Source organism: Corvus cornix, chromosome 7 (genome assembly GCF_000738735.6).
Source record: "Corvus cornix cornix isolate S_Up_H32 chromosome 7, ASM73873v5, whole genome shotgun sequence".
NCBI classification, from domain to species: Eukaryota; Metazoa; Chordata; class Aves; order Passeriformes; family Corvidae; genus Corvus; species Corvus cornix.
Window position 1 is genome coordinate 18,736,563 of NC_046337.1, and position 16,866 is coordinate 18,753,428.

The 16,866-nt window shown below is 37.8% G+C and overlaps 1 protein-coding gene across 2 annotated transcripts in view; it reads right to left on the minus strand.

Moving 5' to 3' along the window:
- Positions 1 to 16,866, minus strand: part of LOC104693908 (sodium channel protein type 1 subunit alpha) — a 93,156-nt gene that overhangs the window by 52,649 nt on the left and 23,641 nt on the right. For both annotated transcript variants that reach the window (XM_020584996.2, XM_020584995.2), the window contains exons 3-5: positions 11,770 to 12,085; positions 5,178 to 5,296; positions 604 to 693 (exon numbers count right to left, since the gene is read on the minus strand). In XM_020584996.2, the coding sequence (XP_020440585.1) occupies positions 604 to 693; positions 5,178 to 5,296; positions 11,770 to 12,033 (473 nt within the window). In that variant the 5' untranslated portion in view covers positions 12,034 to 12,085. The remainder of the gene's footprint in view (positions 1 to 603; positions 694 to 5,177; positions 5,297 to 11,769; positions 12,086 to 16,866) is intronic.

The window sequence follows — 16,866 nt, forward strand, 5'->3', positions numbered from 1 at the left end:
TTGAAGTTTAGCTGTCCTGGTCTTGCATATAAATAAAAATAAATAAATCCATCAAATACATACCATATTAAAATTTATTGCTGACATTCATTTTAAAAGTATGCCATACTAGGTCCCTTACTCTTAAGCAAGAAAGATGTGAGCATAAGTTACTGGACACTGTCTGAATCACAATCAAACATGTAAAACACCTGGTATTGGCTCTAAAGAGGGAAGGATGCAAGAATGTACTGAATCCTCATTCTCACTTTAGTAATACTTTTACTATGCTGCTCTTAACTGATGTGCATACAGGTGCCCATGGTTCTGCTACTAATGCAGTGGTGTAAGGAAGGCTAAAAACATTGGGGAGGTGCTAAACCATGGAGAAAACTGGTGGAATCTCAGTACAATACTATCTGTAAACAATTTTCATGGTTTTTCTATCCAACTGTTCTACTAGACTGAGGTTCTAATAATTGTTCAATGTTTCTACATAGTTTAGAGAGGAAATAGTCATAGTGCCTCATGATAGCTCCTGCTAGTACGTCTTGAACTGCAGTTACTGGCATGCTAACTCCTAGAGGAACAGACGAAGACTTAATGAAATAGCATGCAACTTACTCTACATTCTTTGTCCAGTCTGGAGGGTTACTCATGGTCATAAATACGCAGTTGGTCAAAATAGTGCACATGATAAGCATGCTGAATAATGTAGGTAAGGTTAAGGAAAACACAGTAGTTATTCACACAATATCACACCAGTCATGACTTAAGTACAGCAAAATATTGCCACTTCCACAAAACTTTTAGACATTGGTAAACATTGGCATACACTTTGCCTAACCTCATATTTTTCACTTTAGTACCTTAGACTTTAATATTGGTCTTGATTTGTTGACACTCTGATGTTGGTTTGTTGGTGTCTTCATGTTCTGTTTTCAGCTGGTACTGAAGGGAGATGGCCCTCACACCCTGGGAGGTAACATGAGTTGAGCAACAGCCAAAACCAAAATAACTTGCAACAGTATACATACATACCTGGCATGACTGAATAAGTGTTAGTTCACTTCTACAGTCTTGGTACTAAACCCAAGAGCTAGCATATGCAAGGTAAAAACAGGTTTTGCTATTTACCCGGAGTCAGAGCTGAGCTGAGCCAGTGCCACTCCAGCACCCAGCACAGCCGGTCTGTCAAAAACACAGAATAAAACACAGAATACTGTTTTTAATTGCTGAGGTGAGTGTATTCCATGTTTTCCTAACACTAGCTTAGCAGATTCATGCTTCAATCAGTGAAACAGAAATCCACAGAGAGCTCACAATTTAATGTGAATAGTTTTCTAGTATTATTTTGGGGCTCTCTCAAAACACACATTAGCAGCAAAAGCAGCTTATTTGTTTCTACCAATGTTATAATTTGAAAATGCTTCAATAAGTGTGGTCAATTGCTTGAAAAGCACAGAAAACTGGTGACGATTATAATGAAAATGAATTTTTATTTGAAGTTCCAGCAAGGAACATTTAGGCACTCTGGGACTATGAAACCCAGACTAACAGCTCAGATGGGCTGGTTCATGGGAGGTGGGACAATCCACTGGGGCTTCATGACACTCAATGCGATGTTCTTTTCCCACCAGATCACTGCCTCTTCAGACAGTGCAGTTCTTCCCTTTCTGTGGCAGTAAACTTGATTCAAACATTTGGAAATACTGAAGTAACCAAACTAGACGAAAAGCTGATTCAGAATGGCCACATGATGGCAGCAAAAAATAAGCTCTGCTACACGTTTGTACCGACCGGTTAACTTATTTTTCCTCTAGTCATCTCTCTAAATTATGTGTTCCTTAAAAGTACTTGCATCACCATAACTGACAAAGAAAATAGTTTAAACTAGAGAAAGCTATTCACAGCTAAACTTGTACCTGAGAGCCCAGAACTGAATTTTTTTTTTTTTTTTTTAATCAAGGAGATAGCATTTGGTTGTTTTGGGTATATTTTTATACCATCAACAAAACCAAAATGAAACAAAAACCAATCAACCACCACCACGAAACCCAAACCAAAAACGCAACCCTTCACTCTAGGTGAAGGAGAAATAAGAGAAGTAGCACCAAGGTCTAAACTTCTCAGAAAATTGGTGCCATCATTAAGATCGTTGCTTACAGCAGCTGAAAAATTCAAACTTAAGCGTACCTTTTCAATAAACACTGAAATCACAGGGGAAGGATTTTGCTGCCTGACTCCCATAGACAGGTGCATGACCTTTGCCTAAATGCCGGATCCAGCACTGGATAATGTGGTATATTTCAATAAGTGACTTAACTAGTTTTGAAGATCATGTTGCCATACATGCTCTGTAGAGCAAAAATCATACAGTGCCTTAGAATAAATTATTAGAATGCCTTAGGGTGTTTGTCACCACAGTCCGCAGACAGGTCTAAAGAGCCTGTTTTAATTTAATTGGGAAATTCCTTTAAGTATAGAGAATCCATTTTGGAATCCAACTTGGAGATGCCTGGCTGCAGTTTCAGTCGTCTGAAAGATGTTCTCAGAGTTAGAGAAGTGCAATGTGCCCTTAGGAGAGCTGAGGTTTCACCCCTGTGCAGTGTGTTGTGTGCTTCCAGCTCAATGTCATGGTACCGTTCATAACAAGAGCCACAGGTAGGTCCTTGCACGTTGCTCACTCTGTACAAAACTTACCATATCTGGGAGCTGTGGGGCCAAAGTGCTGTTGACTCTGAAAGGGAGCAGATGCTCAGTAAGGGCTAACATACTTAGAAATATAAACTCTGACCATTTCTCTTATGAGAATCTCAAACATAACTGACACATTCAATGTCTGTGCATCTCTTCTGTCCTCTCCCATATTTTGAGTGATTGATTTACAACTCAGTGTTCCCTTAATTTACTATTTTACATTCTATAATTTAGCTATACACATAGGCAAAAAATTCTGATCTCTCATGACTTCTTCATGGAAATGTACTGCTTTTTTCATGCTCTTCCCATATAGGCAAGCAGAGGCACCACACAGCCTCAAGCTAATCAATTACAGGAGCAGCTGAAGTCTCTTATCACCTGTGTGGACTGGTGGAAGATGAAACAATTGGAAAAAACCCAAATATTGCCAACTGGTTTCACAGATACCTTCTGGCAGTCAGGCCACACTGAGGAACACTGCAATGTCAGCTTCCAGAGCCTTGCACAGGGGTACTTACACATTTTCTCTAGAACATCTCCCCAGTTCTTTCTAACATTCCTTAACACTCTGCAGCTCCAGCCACGGCCACCTCCCTGGTTTTGACTGTTCAACACTACTTATTCTCACCTCTTCATTCTTTCTTATTAATTGCCAAAGCCGGACCATCTCCCATCACTCTTGTGTTGCCCCCTCAGTTCCATGTTCTACCTTAAGTTGAGTCAGGCAGACAAAAGGGGAAAAAGAAAAAAAAAAAAAAAAAGCAGACTATTAGGAGATGAGTCAGCAGAGAGAAATTCATGCTGTCACCAGTTTCTGTATCCAGTATTACAGTAGGTACTGGCAGTGAGAATAATTGCAGGAAAACTCTGTGAGTACTGGAAAGAGACACACTGTTTCTCTGCAGGGCAGCAACATCTGCTCACATGTCTGGGCACATGTGATCAGAGAGCCCTATACAGAGGTTCAGAGAATTTGGAGGACAGACAGATGAAGGTTTTCCAACCAATGTGCCAGTGTCATTGTGCTTAACACTTGTCTTTCACACTGAAAGGCACATTTCTGTTACAAAGGCCAAAATGCCAAACACCTGCCACAAAATGTGGAGGAAGTAGAGTTTATTGATAAAAGTCAGAGGATTATTAAAAATAATAATTTTACCCCTAACCTTTTTTGTACAGGTAGGTAACCTTGTATAAGCAGCTGAAATTTGAACTGCAAAAAGAAACATATTTAATGATTCTTAGTTAAAACACTTTAATATTTGCAGTGTTTGTACTATAATGAAAAATATTAAAAATTTTAAAAAAAGAAAATTACAGACCCTGCACATCTATTCTTATGTTTTAGATAAAAAAAATCTTATGTCTATATCTAAAAATAGTTACACAGCTGTAACAGCTATAGTTAGCTGATTGTAAAAAGAAATCAGTCCATATACAGAAAGAAAACCTCTTCCTGTAATAGAGTTAAATTACACAATCGGTTAATAGATAGAAGGAAAAATACTGAAATGACATATTCTCTATTAGAATTTCTTTTGTTCACACTGTCATCAAGACCAGCTGGATACTCTTTGAACACAATTAGGAGAAACCTAAAACCAAGACCAAACTCAATATCCAGTATGCCAGTGGAAAGCATTACCCACAACTCAGCCGGGTGCAGTGTGGGAAGGTATTGTAAACCAGGGTCGTGTGAATGGATGAGCATTCATTGGAGGCTGCAATCTGACAGTATTTGGCTGTGTTTTTTCACCATCACCACCACTGTGTCTGTAGGTCTCTGTCAGGTCCCTGAGCTACTGTCCCCAAATGCTCCCTGACTCCTCTCCAGACACCTTCTTCCCCTTCTCCCACTGCTTTAACTTCCCAGGAGCTTAGAGCGAAAGGTATTCTGAGACAGCAACCATTAGCCTTGTTTCTTACTTTTTCCAAAGACCTAGAAAATTCTGCCAGCACTCTCTAATAATAAGGCTTCTGCCTTTGATTACTTGTTCAATGTTAAAAGTCTTACTGTCACACTGAAATTTTAATTTGTTAACTACTTTTCCCAGTCCTGAGGTTTTGCAAAAAAAAAAAAACAACTGCACCAAAACCTCACCCACTGGAAATTCCCATCAACCTGTTATGACCATCAGGCAGCAATCCCCCATGTCAGTCTAAAACTTTACCTTGTGCACATCCCATCAGTTATGGTCTCCCAATCTGTCCACCATCTGCATGTGCAGATGCTTTGCAAACCGCCTGCAGGAATGCTGCCTATGCTTTCTGGCAATGTATTAAATTTGGCAGAGGCTTATGGTGCAAATGGGCGGGTTTGGGAATGTGAGAATCAGCATGCACAAGCCAGGCTTCCAGGCACACTGCTGCAGCAGACTGGAAAGCTGATCTTGAGGATGGCCCCAGAAGAACCTTGAACCTTTATTTATGATGAAATAATTACATTTGCTTAATTTCAGTGTGTAATGTTTTGAACAACCACTAAAAAAGGATATGAATGTACCAAAATTTTAATAGCTATTTTTCTAAGAGGGTTGAAGGGAGTTAAAATGTACAGAGCAGAGGTGGCACTGAATCGGAAGATTGCCTTCCCTTTATTCAATACTATAAAGGTCTGGAAAAGAGAAAGAAAAGACATTTTATCAGTGTTTATTCATACAGATTCTCAAAAACTGTTACAAGTAAGCAATCACCAAAATTGTAACTTTTTGAACAGTTAATACACAAAAAGCATGACTAATTTTTCAAATAAAAATTATTTCCAGTACTTACGTGATGAATATGACATATGAAAATTTAATTAATTCAATTCATTAATGTTTTTGTTTTACTTCCTCATTAAACAAACTCAGTAAAGTATTATTCCTTTTAATGTGTTCCTTGTAAATAAAGATGCACAAATTATTAACTGAAATTCTAATTTTATTCATGTTTTCCCACAGAAAACTCCCCCAGTTTGAAATAGCACAAGCAGGGTAACCTCACCTGTGGACTTTAATGATATATTAGTCTTACTAACTAGAAATACTTCTGCAAGCTGATTTATCCACTATCCATTTGTTTATAATTTTTGGGTTTTTTTGCTAAGGAGTGAGGGAAATAGCAGTAACACACAGAGCCATATTTAGGTAGGTCTCTGAGGACTGAACATCTGAATATACCTCCTGGAGGAGTGCAAGCGACAATCCCAAGTGATCCTCCTGCACAATTGTGGTTTCCAGATGTGAAACTTTCCCAGAAAATACATACTTTTAAAATTTAAGTTTAAATATCTACGGAGATAATCAAATTTAGAGAAGCTTACATGCATGCAAGCCTTACATCAGAGAAATGTATAAGACTCTGTAGGTTAAATGTCTCAAATAAATCCATGAGCTAAACATAAACAGTATGAGAACAAACCCTGCAAACACTGCTTTGCTTCCACTGCAGGCCATCATGTCTGCACCTGCTCTAACACTACACACAAAATGTGGGCTGTCAGGTTTCTTTGATTCACTAAGGTGCTGTTCAACTGCAAGATCAATCAGAAAAGAATGAAAAACAGTGCAGAAGGAAGGAAGGTTCAGTAACTCAGAAGAAATCTGCATCCAGTGGAAGGGATGATTCAAGGATTATAACCTAAATTCAAATGAAACTAAAGGGAAATGTCTAAAATTGCTTTTTTAATTTTTTCTTTTTTCCATTGTCAGACTTGTATATTTTGTAAATAAGCTATGAGAAAGATTCTTTGATTTTTGTTAAGTTGATGATGAAATGAGCTGTAAACTAGAATTGCAGTGGAAGTGTGGGTATGTTGGGTATGTTGGTTTCATCTAGTGTCTGTGACATCAAGTATTGGTTCAAGACCGTAAGCAGTGAAACACATGACTACTTCCGGGAAGGCTGGTAGACAGGGAAAATATTCCAACGACGTTCAAGAAGGACAATGCTTCAGTCTGCTGAGATTTGGAAAGTTTAGTATGTATGGACCATGAAGTATAGATATGAATGTCCAGAAGCACACAGGAAGTGGAGAGAGATGCAGAGATGGCGGTTTACTGAAGGCAGAGCAGAAGCAAGGATTAAATCATGAGTGAAACCTGCTCCAGTCCCAGTTCCAGCGGCTTCTTCCCTGAGCTGTCCCTCCATCACAGCTCTACACAGCACACCTTGTCATACAAACCAAACCCCTTAGGAGTAAGGGACACTACCAGGCAGACTTTACACTATCTTGAGTACAAACTCAGGATGTGTAGGAATGTATAAGATACGTATATGACTTCCCACTTCTGCATAGAAATGGAGAAACGTGAAGCTGAGGACACCCTGAGCTAATGTTCCCAAATTTCCCGCTTCCAGTTGGGGCTTACAGGTTACAACCTGCAGACGACCTGACCTTACATGAAGCTTTCATTTCAGCTACTGAAGCAACCAACCAGATGAATGACTTCTTGGCACAATGTTTTAAAGCCTCACACCCCAAGGGGGAAGGTGAATTTCCTCTCCCAGGTCTGTCCCCAGCCCCCAGGACTCACATCTCAGATGCCTCCAACTCATGCTCTTTTTTGTAGTTATGAGGTAGTCGACAAAATGCATTAAAAATCACACTTCCTACTAACTCTGTATCTAAGACTGCAGCACCTTCATTTAGTCAACCTACATTTTTTAAAAAATCTTTGAACACAAGCATATTAAACATACATCTATTTTCTAACATGCCTTATGGAAAATAACAGCATGCTGGCACAGCTCCAGTTTCAGTTGGAAGCTGCTGCTATTTTAGCTGTTCTACTTTCTGCTGCCCTGCATAAGCAGAACCAACAAGACATAAATTCCCTACCTCAGTTTTAATTTTTCTCTCAAAGCATCTTTGTGACTCAAGCTTTCAGTGACTTTGTTGGTCCTCTAACTTCTAGCCTTAAACATGAATTAAAATTGTACCTTATCTCTGAAGAAGAATTTTCATTAAAAAGTATAGATAAGAGCTGATATGCAAGCCCTGTGTAAGCTCCCTGCTATATCTCACTCCATTCTCAACCCAGATGCAAGCCAATGTGTAGGTAGTGTGGATGAACATGAAGTGTTGTACCCAAAGCTGTCAGGACAAAGTAGACATACACTGAGAAAAGCTAGATAAATTCTAAACAAATTGTAAGATCAGATATATGCTGATATATGAAGGATTATGTATAAATTTCAGGCATCATGTTTTATTCATTTTTATGAAGGCACAAAACCGACTCACACTCAAAGTATTTGAGTGTGAATATAAATTCAAAGAATTCCCTGAAGACAAGTCCCTGATTTGCTACTTTTCATCTGTAACCTAAAACCCAGTTCGTTATCTTCTGCCATATTTGAAATAAAGCCAAAAACCGAATTCTTAGCAGGGCAAAGGAGGAGGAGGAGGAGGAGGAGTGTTTTGAGACGATGTAGCTAAGAGAGAAGAGACAACACTGAATAAAGATATGGTCTCTTGGGATAAAGAGTTCCCAAACCTTGTTTCTCCTCTCCTTCCTCCTAGTTAGCTGTAAATGTAGTTTCCAGAAGGCTGGATTTAGTACACTGACAGCTACCACATTGCATTTCCACCTTCTGAAAAACAGGAGGTGATATAACATTGAGCTGGGTCCTCAGCTTCTCTGGAAAAGCTCCAGCAGCAGCTAGAACAGGAAAGTCATGGCATATGCGGAGTTGCCATTTCTTGGTTTGTGCTTATCTTTTGAAACAATGTTTTCTAGCAAGTCCTTCACTTTTTGCTTTGCTAGAACTTTTCACTTAAAAGCTATTTCACTTCGAACTATGAAAATATCCAAAATCACTAGTGCATTCACCTTTGCTGATGTAATAATGTGAAGCAACTTTACAGAATCTTTTTGTGTTTGGAGGCATCTTTACTGACAGATGTCATTCAGATCCTTCTGGCAAGAGGCAGGACATGGAGTGGCAACAAACAATGTTGTATCTCTATCAAAGCAGGAGGAAAGTGAAGGTTTACCCGCTTAGTTTCACCTGCTCTCTCCCTCCTCTTTAATGCAGCAGCCTAGGTTCAAAGGAAAAGAGCCAGCCCTTAGAGTATGAAACCAAGTGGACCAGATTGTGATTCATGCCCACAGGTCAGGATCTTAGGGGATTCCAGCTGATCTTTTCTCTATAGACAACGGTGTGAACATCATTGATCCTTTGTGATGGCAGCTTGAGCATGAGTAGGCAGTCACTGTTATACTGGGAACACACAGATTTGCACTTACACAGAAGCAGAACACAAAACATGAGTGAAGTTCCAGTTCACTTTTGCTCAATTTTGGATTAAAGAAAACCAAAAACAACCCAAAAAAGAGCGTTGCAACTCTTTAGGATGCTAAATTTCACAGTTCTAAAGACCAGCATTGTTGGTCACCACAGTCAGCAGCATTTCAGCATAATGAAATCATAAATATATGAGAACGGCATTCTATTCTTTTCAATAAAATAATTACATTTCAAGGGTACAGTTGCTGGCATTCAGGCTGATACAGTGTAAATCAAAAATACTATCAAGTGTGTAAACCTGCTCTAATGGGCTGTCCTATTGTCAAACAGCAGTTGTCATTATTTTCCTTTTCCTTTCAGGTTCAGATTAGTATTGAGTACAAATATGTCGTCTTTTGTGTTAGGTGTTGCATAGAAGCACACTTACAAAACCATAAAACTATTGTACCTATTTGGTTTTGCTTCTCTTAAAAGATTTTTCATTTTAACTTACCATCTCATGGCTACCTCACACACAAATTAGGGCTCTCAAACCAGCTTAACATATGTATTTATTCCTTTCTTATTCTCTATTAAACTGTATCAAATCATGGCATGCACGAATGTTTTGCTTAGAAAAAGCAGTCCCAAGGATGGAATATGAAACACTCTAGATGACATTTAAACATTCACCACATGAAACATACACTGAGCTTGATCAATCTTGCTACAAAAAAAAATAGGAAAAAAAATAAAACCAACAAGAGAGATGCAATACTTGCATATAAGGCAAATAATGGATGACTTCATTCATGACCCAACTTGCAAAAAAAAAATTCCTAAAACTCCTATACAGCTTTTACAAATAAACACAGTGACCAGTGCTGTGAGCAACCATTTCTATTCCCTATTTGAAAGTTTAGAAGCCAAACTTTCTCATCGTTTCTGCCAGTAAATCAGCTATAGTTTATGCAGAGATCTTAATAGAGGTTTGAAGAAACAGTGGCATCTGGTATTTCCATACACTTGTCCTAAACCCTTCTTGCAAATAAGTATTTTCCTTCATTCTGGTGTTTTTCATTAGACCATGACATTTCAGATAGATGTTTCACCAGGGAGAAACATAAAATCTCAAATGATTGTGCAGCAATTGTCAGACTATTACATTGGAGAGGGTGTGCTGATGGACCTCTTGGCTTTACAAGGTGGAATTCAGAGAGAGGTAAAGCTGAAATGTTAAACATTTCAGAGATACGTACATTCAGCATTAAGATTCCTATGCGTCTTCTTAGAGATGTTCCCTTCTGCTTCAAGCTTTTCTCAAACTATTTCTCCTTCTGAGAATTTCATCAACTGCTTCCAATATTTTCAAAACACAAGTGAAACAAGACATAACTATTTCCAGAGTTCACATGCAGCTAGATAATAAAATCTAGAAATTAGATATTTTGAAGTAAAACTGCAGGTGAAAAATTGAAATAGGCATTGATTTTCTGTTAGGAGCATCTATTTTCCTCTTACTGATGGAAGAAAAAACAGAGAGAATCATAGCATTTGAGAAATTTTTTGCCTTGTCTTGGACTGACAGAGCTGTTTCTATTTCTGTCCTGTAGAAGATTAAAGCACGTACATAGAGAGGATATGTGGACTTCAGCAGAAAGAAGAGAATCCCAGAGGGTGTGTGTTTGGACCATACATATCTGGTGTGCAAATAAAAAGATTCTTCCTTTCAAGTTGTACAGAAACTTGACTGAATATTTTCAGTTGGTTTCTCTCCATTTCTTGCAACTCTACCACCAGACCTGGGTGATGTAGTAAGTTTTCAGCTCCATTTGTGAAGGGACTGAAAGGGTCTTCCAGTCCTAAGGGCTCAAGAGGCATATATCATTGATCTGTTTTCACTGCCAGACACATAGGACAGATTGATTTGGCTATAAAGGTCCAGGATGAGTTGTGGGCAGGTAGGGATAAAATTGTATGGAATACTGTATCATGAACAGACACAATTAGTACAGAAATCTACAAGGCCTGCTTTTATAGAAACACATCTTTTATCTTTGTAAAAGTAGAACTGTGATTTAAAGATAAATCTTCATATGCTATGAATGGCAGATAAAGGCTCTTTCAGAGGCACCAGATAATAGAGATAAAAATATTGTTCTTTCACACAGTATTTTCTCTCTTGTCAAAATAGGACTCATAAATCACATGAAATTTAGCAAGCTGAGACACTTAGAACACAGTAGTTTGTGAAAATCAAAATAGCTCCTGTCTTAATATTGACAGTTTTTACAATCATAGAACCCAGTAATTAAAGGATTTCAGGCCTCTCCAAGGCCAGTTCTACTAAAAACTTTAAAATCATTTTTACACTTTTTTTTTTTGTTATATTTCCTGCTTATCTGTTTGTTTCCCTATCGATCCCATAAATTTCCTAAGCATTTGCTATCAAAGCAGATTTCTGTGAACAAAAGGTTCTATGCATCGGCTCATGCTGTCAGTTTTAAATCTGAATAACCTTAGAGAATTTTGGTGTACTCAGTATGAATGTGTGCTCACTTTTTAAAAGTTCACAAAGTATCTATGTATTATGTATCCTCATCTTTGTATTACATATTGCTTATAATCAAAGACCACATACTATGCTTCAGCTTTGATGTAAGTGTGCCTTTGATATAAAGTCAGTTGTATCAAAGAAATAAATTTTGAGGTAAATTAAAAGGGTGAAAATTGGTAACCATTAAGGCAGATGGATTCTGGCTGCAAATTAACATACTGAAGTAACAAACTATATGATCCACTCCAAGAAAATGAAATGAGCATGATAACACACTCCAAACACTGGCATATGAACAGGATTGGTATTAGACTCACTTTTTTATTGATGTAATATGGGTCCATGTCTTCCAAGGGCTCAGACACCATTCCTGGAGGTATGTCGCCATATATAAAGGGGAGTGTTTTTCCTGCCTCCAAATCACTGTTTGGTTTTGGCCCATTTTCATCATCGTCTTTACGATCTTGTTTAGGATTCTTAGCTTTTTCTGCAGCAATGCGCTGTTCAATAGCTGCAAGAGACTCTCTAGTGAAGTATTGGAAGCTGTCTGGTCCTGGTGGTACAAGCACTGACTGCTCCATCTTTTCATCCTGCACATTTTAATTACCATTTATTCTTCTGCATAGGAAAATACTAAAAGAAAGCAGAAAATAAAAGTCAAATAAACAAGCTGAAATCACCAAGTAAGAAAGATGTAGCAGTTGTTTTTAAATGCTATTGTTTGTGGTATGTTGAATTGTTAAAATACGCAATTTGAAAGTTATGAAAAGACAAAGTAAGCAGTTTAGCTGGTAATTTGGTATTTGTAAAAAGCAGTTGTGTTTTTACACTAGTTATTGAAACTGTAAAAATTTCTCAACTTCAGGACTATGATAGTCTTTTACTCCAAAGAAGGAAAAGTATGATGTTTAAGAATAATTAAATACATTCTTTCCTCATAACTCTACTTCTATTACAATCACATTCCTCTGGAATCAATCAGGATTACATTGGTAACTATAAATAGAACAGTTCAAGAGAGCTAACAGAAAATTTCACTGAGATCAGCAAACGTATCAGAAAACAAGCACTGTAAAATCAGAATTTCTATTTTAAAAAAAATCAGGTCCATATATTATGAAATATTAAAGCAGTGATTCCAAGTTTTTGTATGGGGAGTTATTCTAGATAAGAAGAAGAGCAATTGCCTAGTATTAGTTCAGTTTAGCTGTTACTGTGTGTCTGGTTCTTTATTCAATTGCTGTAACTGGAAAATTCTGGAAATATTCTAGTATATTTATTTATATATTGCAACTGCAAAAACAAACCTGTTGGGAAGGAAAAAAAAAAAGAAGAAAAAAAGAAGTCCTGTTAACACTACAAATCTGGCACCTTCCATGCTGCTGAAATAAATTTCTAATGACACCAGACAGACAGGTGAAATATATATTTGGGCTCACAATGGTGCATATATCCCTCATGTCTGAATGTAAAGAGATAAATGCAGTCTCCTCCCATTGCAGAGATCCTTATGAAATGATCAGTCAGCCTTTCAGGAGACTCGAGGGTCAAGGCAGGTCAGTAGTCACTGAAATAAGCTAGAGATATGGAATGAAAGAGAAGTAAGAATACAAGAGATGGTTGGGGGAAAACACATGAAAACAAATTAAAAGGTGACAAACAACCCCAAGAATTGTAGAAAGATGCTGGAAAATATGAAAAGAATAGAGAAAAAGAATGGCTCAAGAGGAGATTGTAAATTAATGAAGAATTAAGGGAGAAAATGAAGAACGCAAAAAATAAAAAAAATGGGAACTCTGGAGGATTAGCAATATAAAAATGACATGATGAAAATAAAGAAAAATAAAACATAGGTGGAAGAACAGATTACTGGGAAAGGAGCAAAAAGGTAAGCAAATACAGATAGGGCTAACTTTCTACTAAGTAAAGGTCAATAAGGAGAATAAGTAATTAGATGACAAAGGGAGAAGAAAGAAAAATACAGCTGGGAAATAAAGAGGAAGGTCACCAAATTACATTAAGTAATAAACCATAAATTCTCTAGATCAGTAGTGCCAGGGTGAGCTCAACATCTTAATCATATATATTGTACTGAGTACTCAAATACAGTGTATAAAACAAAAAAGAGGGGTCAAAGTGCTTATGGTCTCCACAAACACAAATATCTTGATTCCTAAAAAAAGTTAAATCCCCCATATTTCACACAGGTGTATAAATCATCATCCACAACTGAAGGAATGATTTCTAAAGAAACAAGGTCTCAAGTTTCTCACTGTAAAAAAATTAAAGTGAGCTGATCTCGCACCAAACACAAAGTATTCACCCATGCAAAGTAGACACTCATGCCAGAACCAGTTCTGTACAGCTCCCCTTCTTTCCAAGGGAAAATGAATAATCCTGATCTCTCTCCATTGGTGGAGGGGGGAAGATATAAGAAAACGTACCTCAGCCAAAAGGGATTCAAAATCTTGCCTGTCTCCACATAGAGAGTATGCTCTAGACAGTCCTCAGCTCCCTATTTCATGGTTCTGTTTACTTCTGTGAATTGACACTTCAGTCACTTAACTATTGAAGTTATAAACTCACTGTTCGTACACTCTGACATTGTTTCTTAATGTTCAACCACACCTTGTGGATACTGGGAAAGAAGAAGTAAAAACTATCAGCCACACCACTGAGTTTTCAGATCTCAAACTGATCCCCGTGAGTGGCACCACAGTTTGGAAGACAGATCTCCTACTAGGCTGTTATCCAAATGTTGTGGGGGACACAGCTGTAGGTGGATCCTACTTGCTCTGTGGGCTTCAGGTAGATACAGAGACTCAAGACAGACAGCCAAGACATCTTCTCTGCTCAACCTACTCGGCAAAAGAAAGGACGAAGACCTCTCCTTCTCCCTCTCCTCTCCTCCATTCCCCATGGGCATTGACAAATGAGTCTACATAGATATGTCTGCCTTTCCCTCTCCTCCTCCTCCTCGTGAGACTCAGGAGGGTGGCTTTCCCCTTTGCCATTTTTCCTTTGAAACCTTCATTCATTGTCCAAAACCACCCCAGCAAACAGCACTCAGTGTTCCCTGCCACAGTAGCCAGCGAGGGCACACCAAGCCAAACAAGTCCTGGCACTTTGGGAGGGACGTGCTGGACAGTAGCAAGGGCAGTCTCATGTGTTGGAAGGAAATGGATGGCCAGGGAACAGTCAGCAAAGATCAGATCTGAAACTGTAGGGTGCTGTGTCAGGATCACCCTTTAGGTCAGTGAATGTTCCCCCTGGCATGCAGGACAAGGATTACCTCAGGACTGGTCTGCAGGTGCACAGAAACAAGATGCTTCGCAGCCATTAGTTAAGTTGCAAAAACATTTGATTCAGCTACTGTGTTTATATACTGAGTTTAAAACCAGCAAATGGTGTGCGCTTTTAATAATGCCTGTATTTCTTTATATAGAAAGGAACTCCATGTTATTTTTCTATAATTAATCCTGGAATGTTCTCTGGTCTGTCAAATGTACATGGAGCTGGATAGCTACACCTTTAGATGTAACTAAATCTAAGTAGGCTGTACTTAAAATCTTTCAGGAAGCTTTAGGAAGATTACCTACTTTTTATCCTCTACTTAACAGATTAGAGGATGATATTCCAGATACATTTTCCCTTCTTCATACATTTAAATGATTGTAAGTCTTCAGAATTGCAAATAGAAATCTTCTATGAAATTTAAAAGTCAATACTAAATACGTACAGAATTCACTTCAGTCTTAACCCCAAATCACTTTCATCTCTCATATCGCAGTGCTTACCTAATAGGTTTGTATTTCCTTTACTATAGTCAATGAATTTATTCTCACTTATCTGTGATGGGGATGGATAAAAATTGATACCAGGCCAATTAATCAACTGATATCCTTCTGATTTCCACCAAGTGATTTATTAAATATTAATTGAATAACTGGGATTATAATAACAGATTGCTTACTTGATCCAAATGGGCTTCTTTTTTTTTTTCTTTAGCATTGCACTAGCAATTCAACATAAGAAGGAATATAAGAATACACAAAATATTAATTTCTTACTGAGTTCTTTCCTACCCTCCTGGAGGGAATGAGATTTTTCCCTTCTACATTTCCATGTCTGTTTGAGTGACCTTCTTATGAGTAGTGCACAACACTTCAAATTTTGGAAAATAAGGTACTCAGAACATCTGAGAATAGAATCATTGTTTCTTCTGATATTTCCCAGGCAAAATATATTCACATATACTTTGTAGTATAAATTGTTGTAAGACAGATAACTGCAGAGCGCACTCAGCGTGCAGGGATCAGACCATCTGCAGACCACAAGCAGAATAAGTCACAAGTTGTGTCACTGTAGATCTATACATGCTTTGAGAATAACTATCAAATATCCATAGAGCATCTGCCTATTTTTATAGTCTTCAAATTTCATCAAAATAATTTTTCTAGGCAAAGTAAAGGGACATACTGGAAATAGATGAAGAGATGGTGCCTTGCCAAACAATGATTTCAAATCAGTTACACACTGCTCCTTGAAGGAGTCAATTAGACCATACATAACTTTCTGAAAAAGAGACAAACTTGAAGATTATTTCCTAACCTGATAAGCATCTAGTTTACTGTCAGCTTTCATGTCCTTCATACCTTCACAACAAGAGTTTCTGGAGAATTTGGTCAGGAGGAACTTAGCATACATGTAGAACTACAGTGCTGCAAATACCTAAACTTTAGCAAGTGAATTTATATTATCCATACACTCAAATATGAAACTGAAACATGCTTTGATGTTTGACCTTCTGGTACAACAGACATGAATCAAAATTTAGCTGCTGCAAAATAAAGATAAATTAATGAATCCACATGTAAACTCACAGAGTCCAGATCTCTGTTATAATAATCCACATCATTTATTGGCACAGTTTCTCATTACTTTTAATTTATCAATGAGTCATTATGATTCTTGTCCTCAGCATACAGAATAAATATAATTTACCTTCCTCAAAGTGTGGATCTGTGGGAGAAGAGGAAGAAAGTTGTGGGAAGCCACTACAGTTTTGTATGCGCAGCCTCAGAACCAAGCCTGTGTCAGTCCTGTCTCAATTATGGGGTTACTGCAGGTAGCTAAGGTAGGTAGGATATCCAAAGCAACAGGCTTGGCAGAAGGGCAGAAATTGGATTGGAATATTGGAACTATACAACTTTTTATGACTCCCTGTAGCTCACATATAAAATTAAATTTAATTCTCATGGACAGCTTTATAAGGGAAACATGTATATTACCAGACTGATAATAGGATTCTCCCATATCTTTCTTTACCATCTTCTTGATGTTCCCTCTCAGCATGGATATTGCAGATCTGGCACAAGGACTTGCTTGCATTACATTACTTAGACTTGGATAAC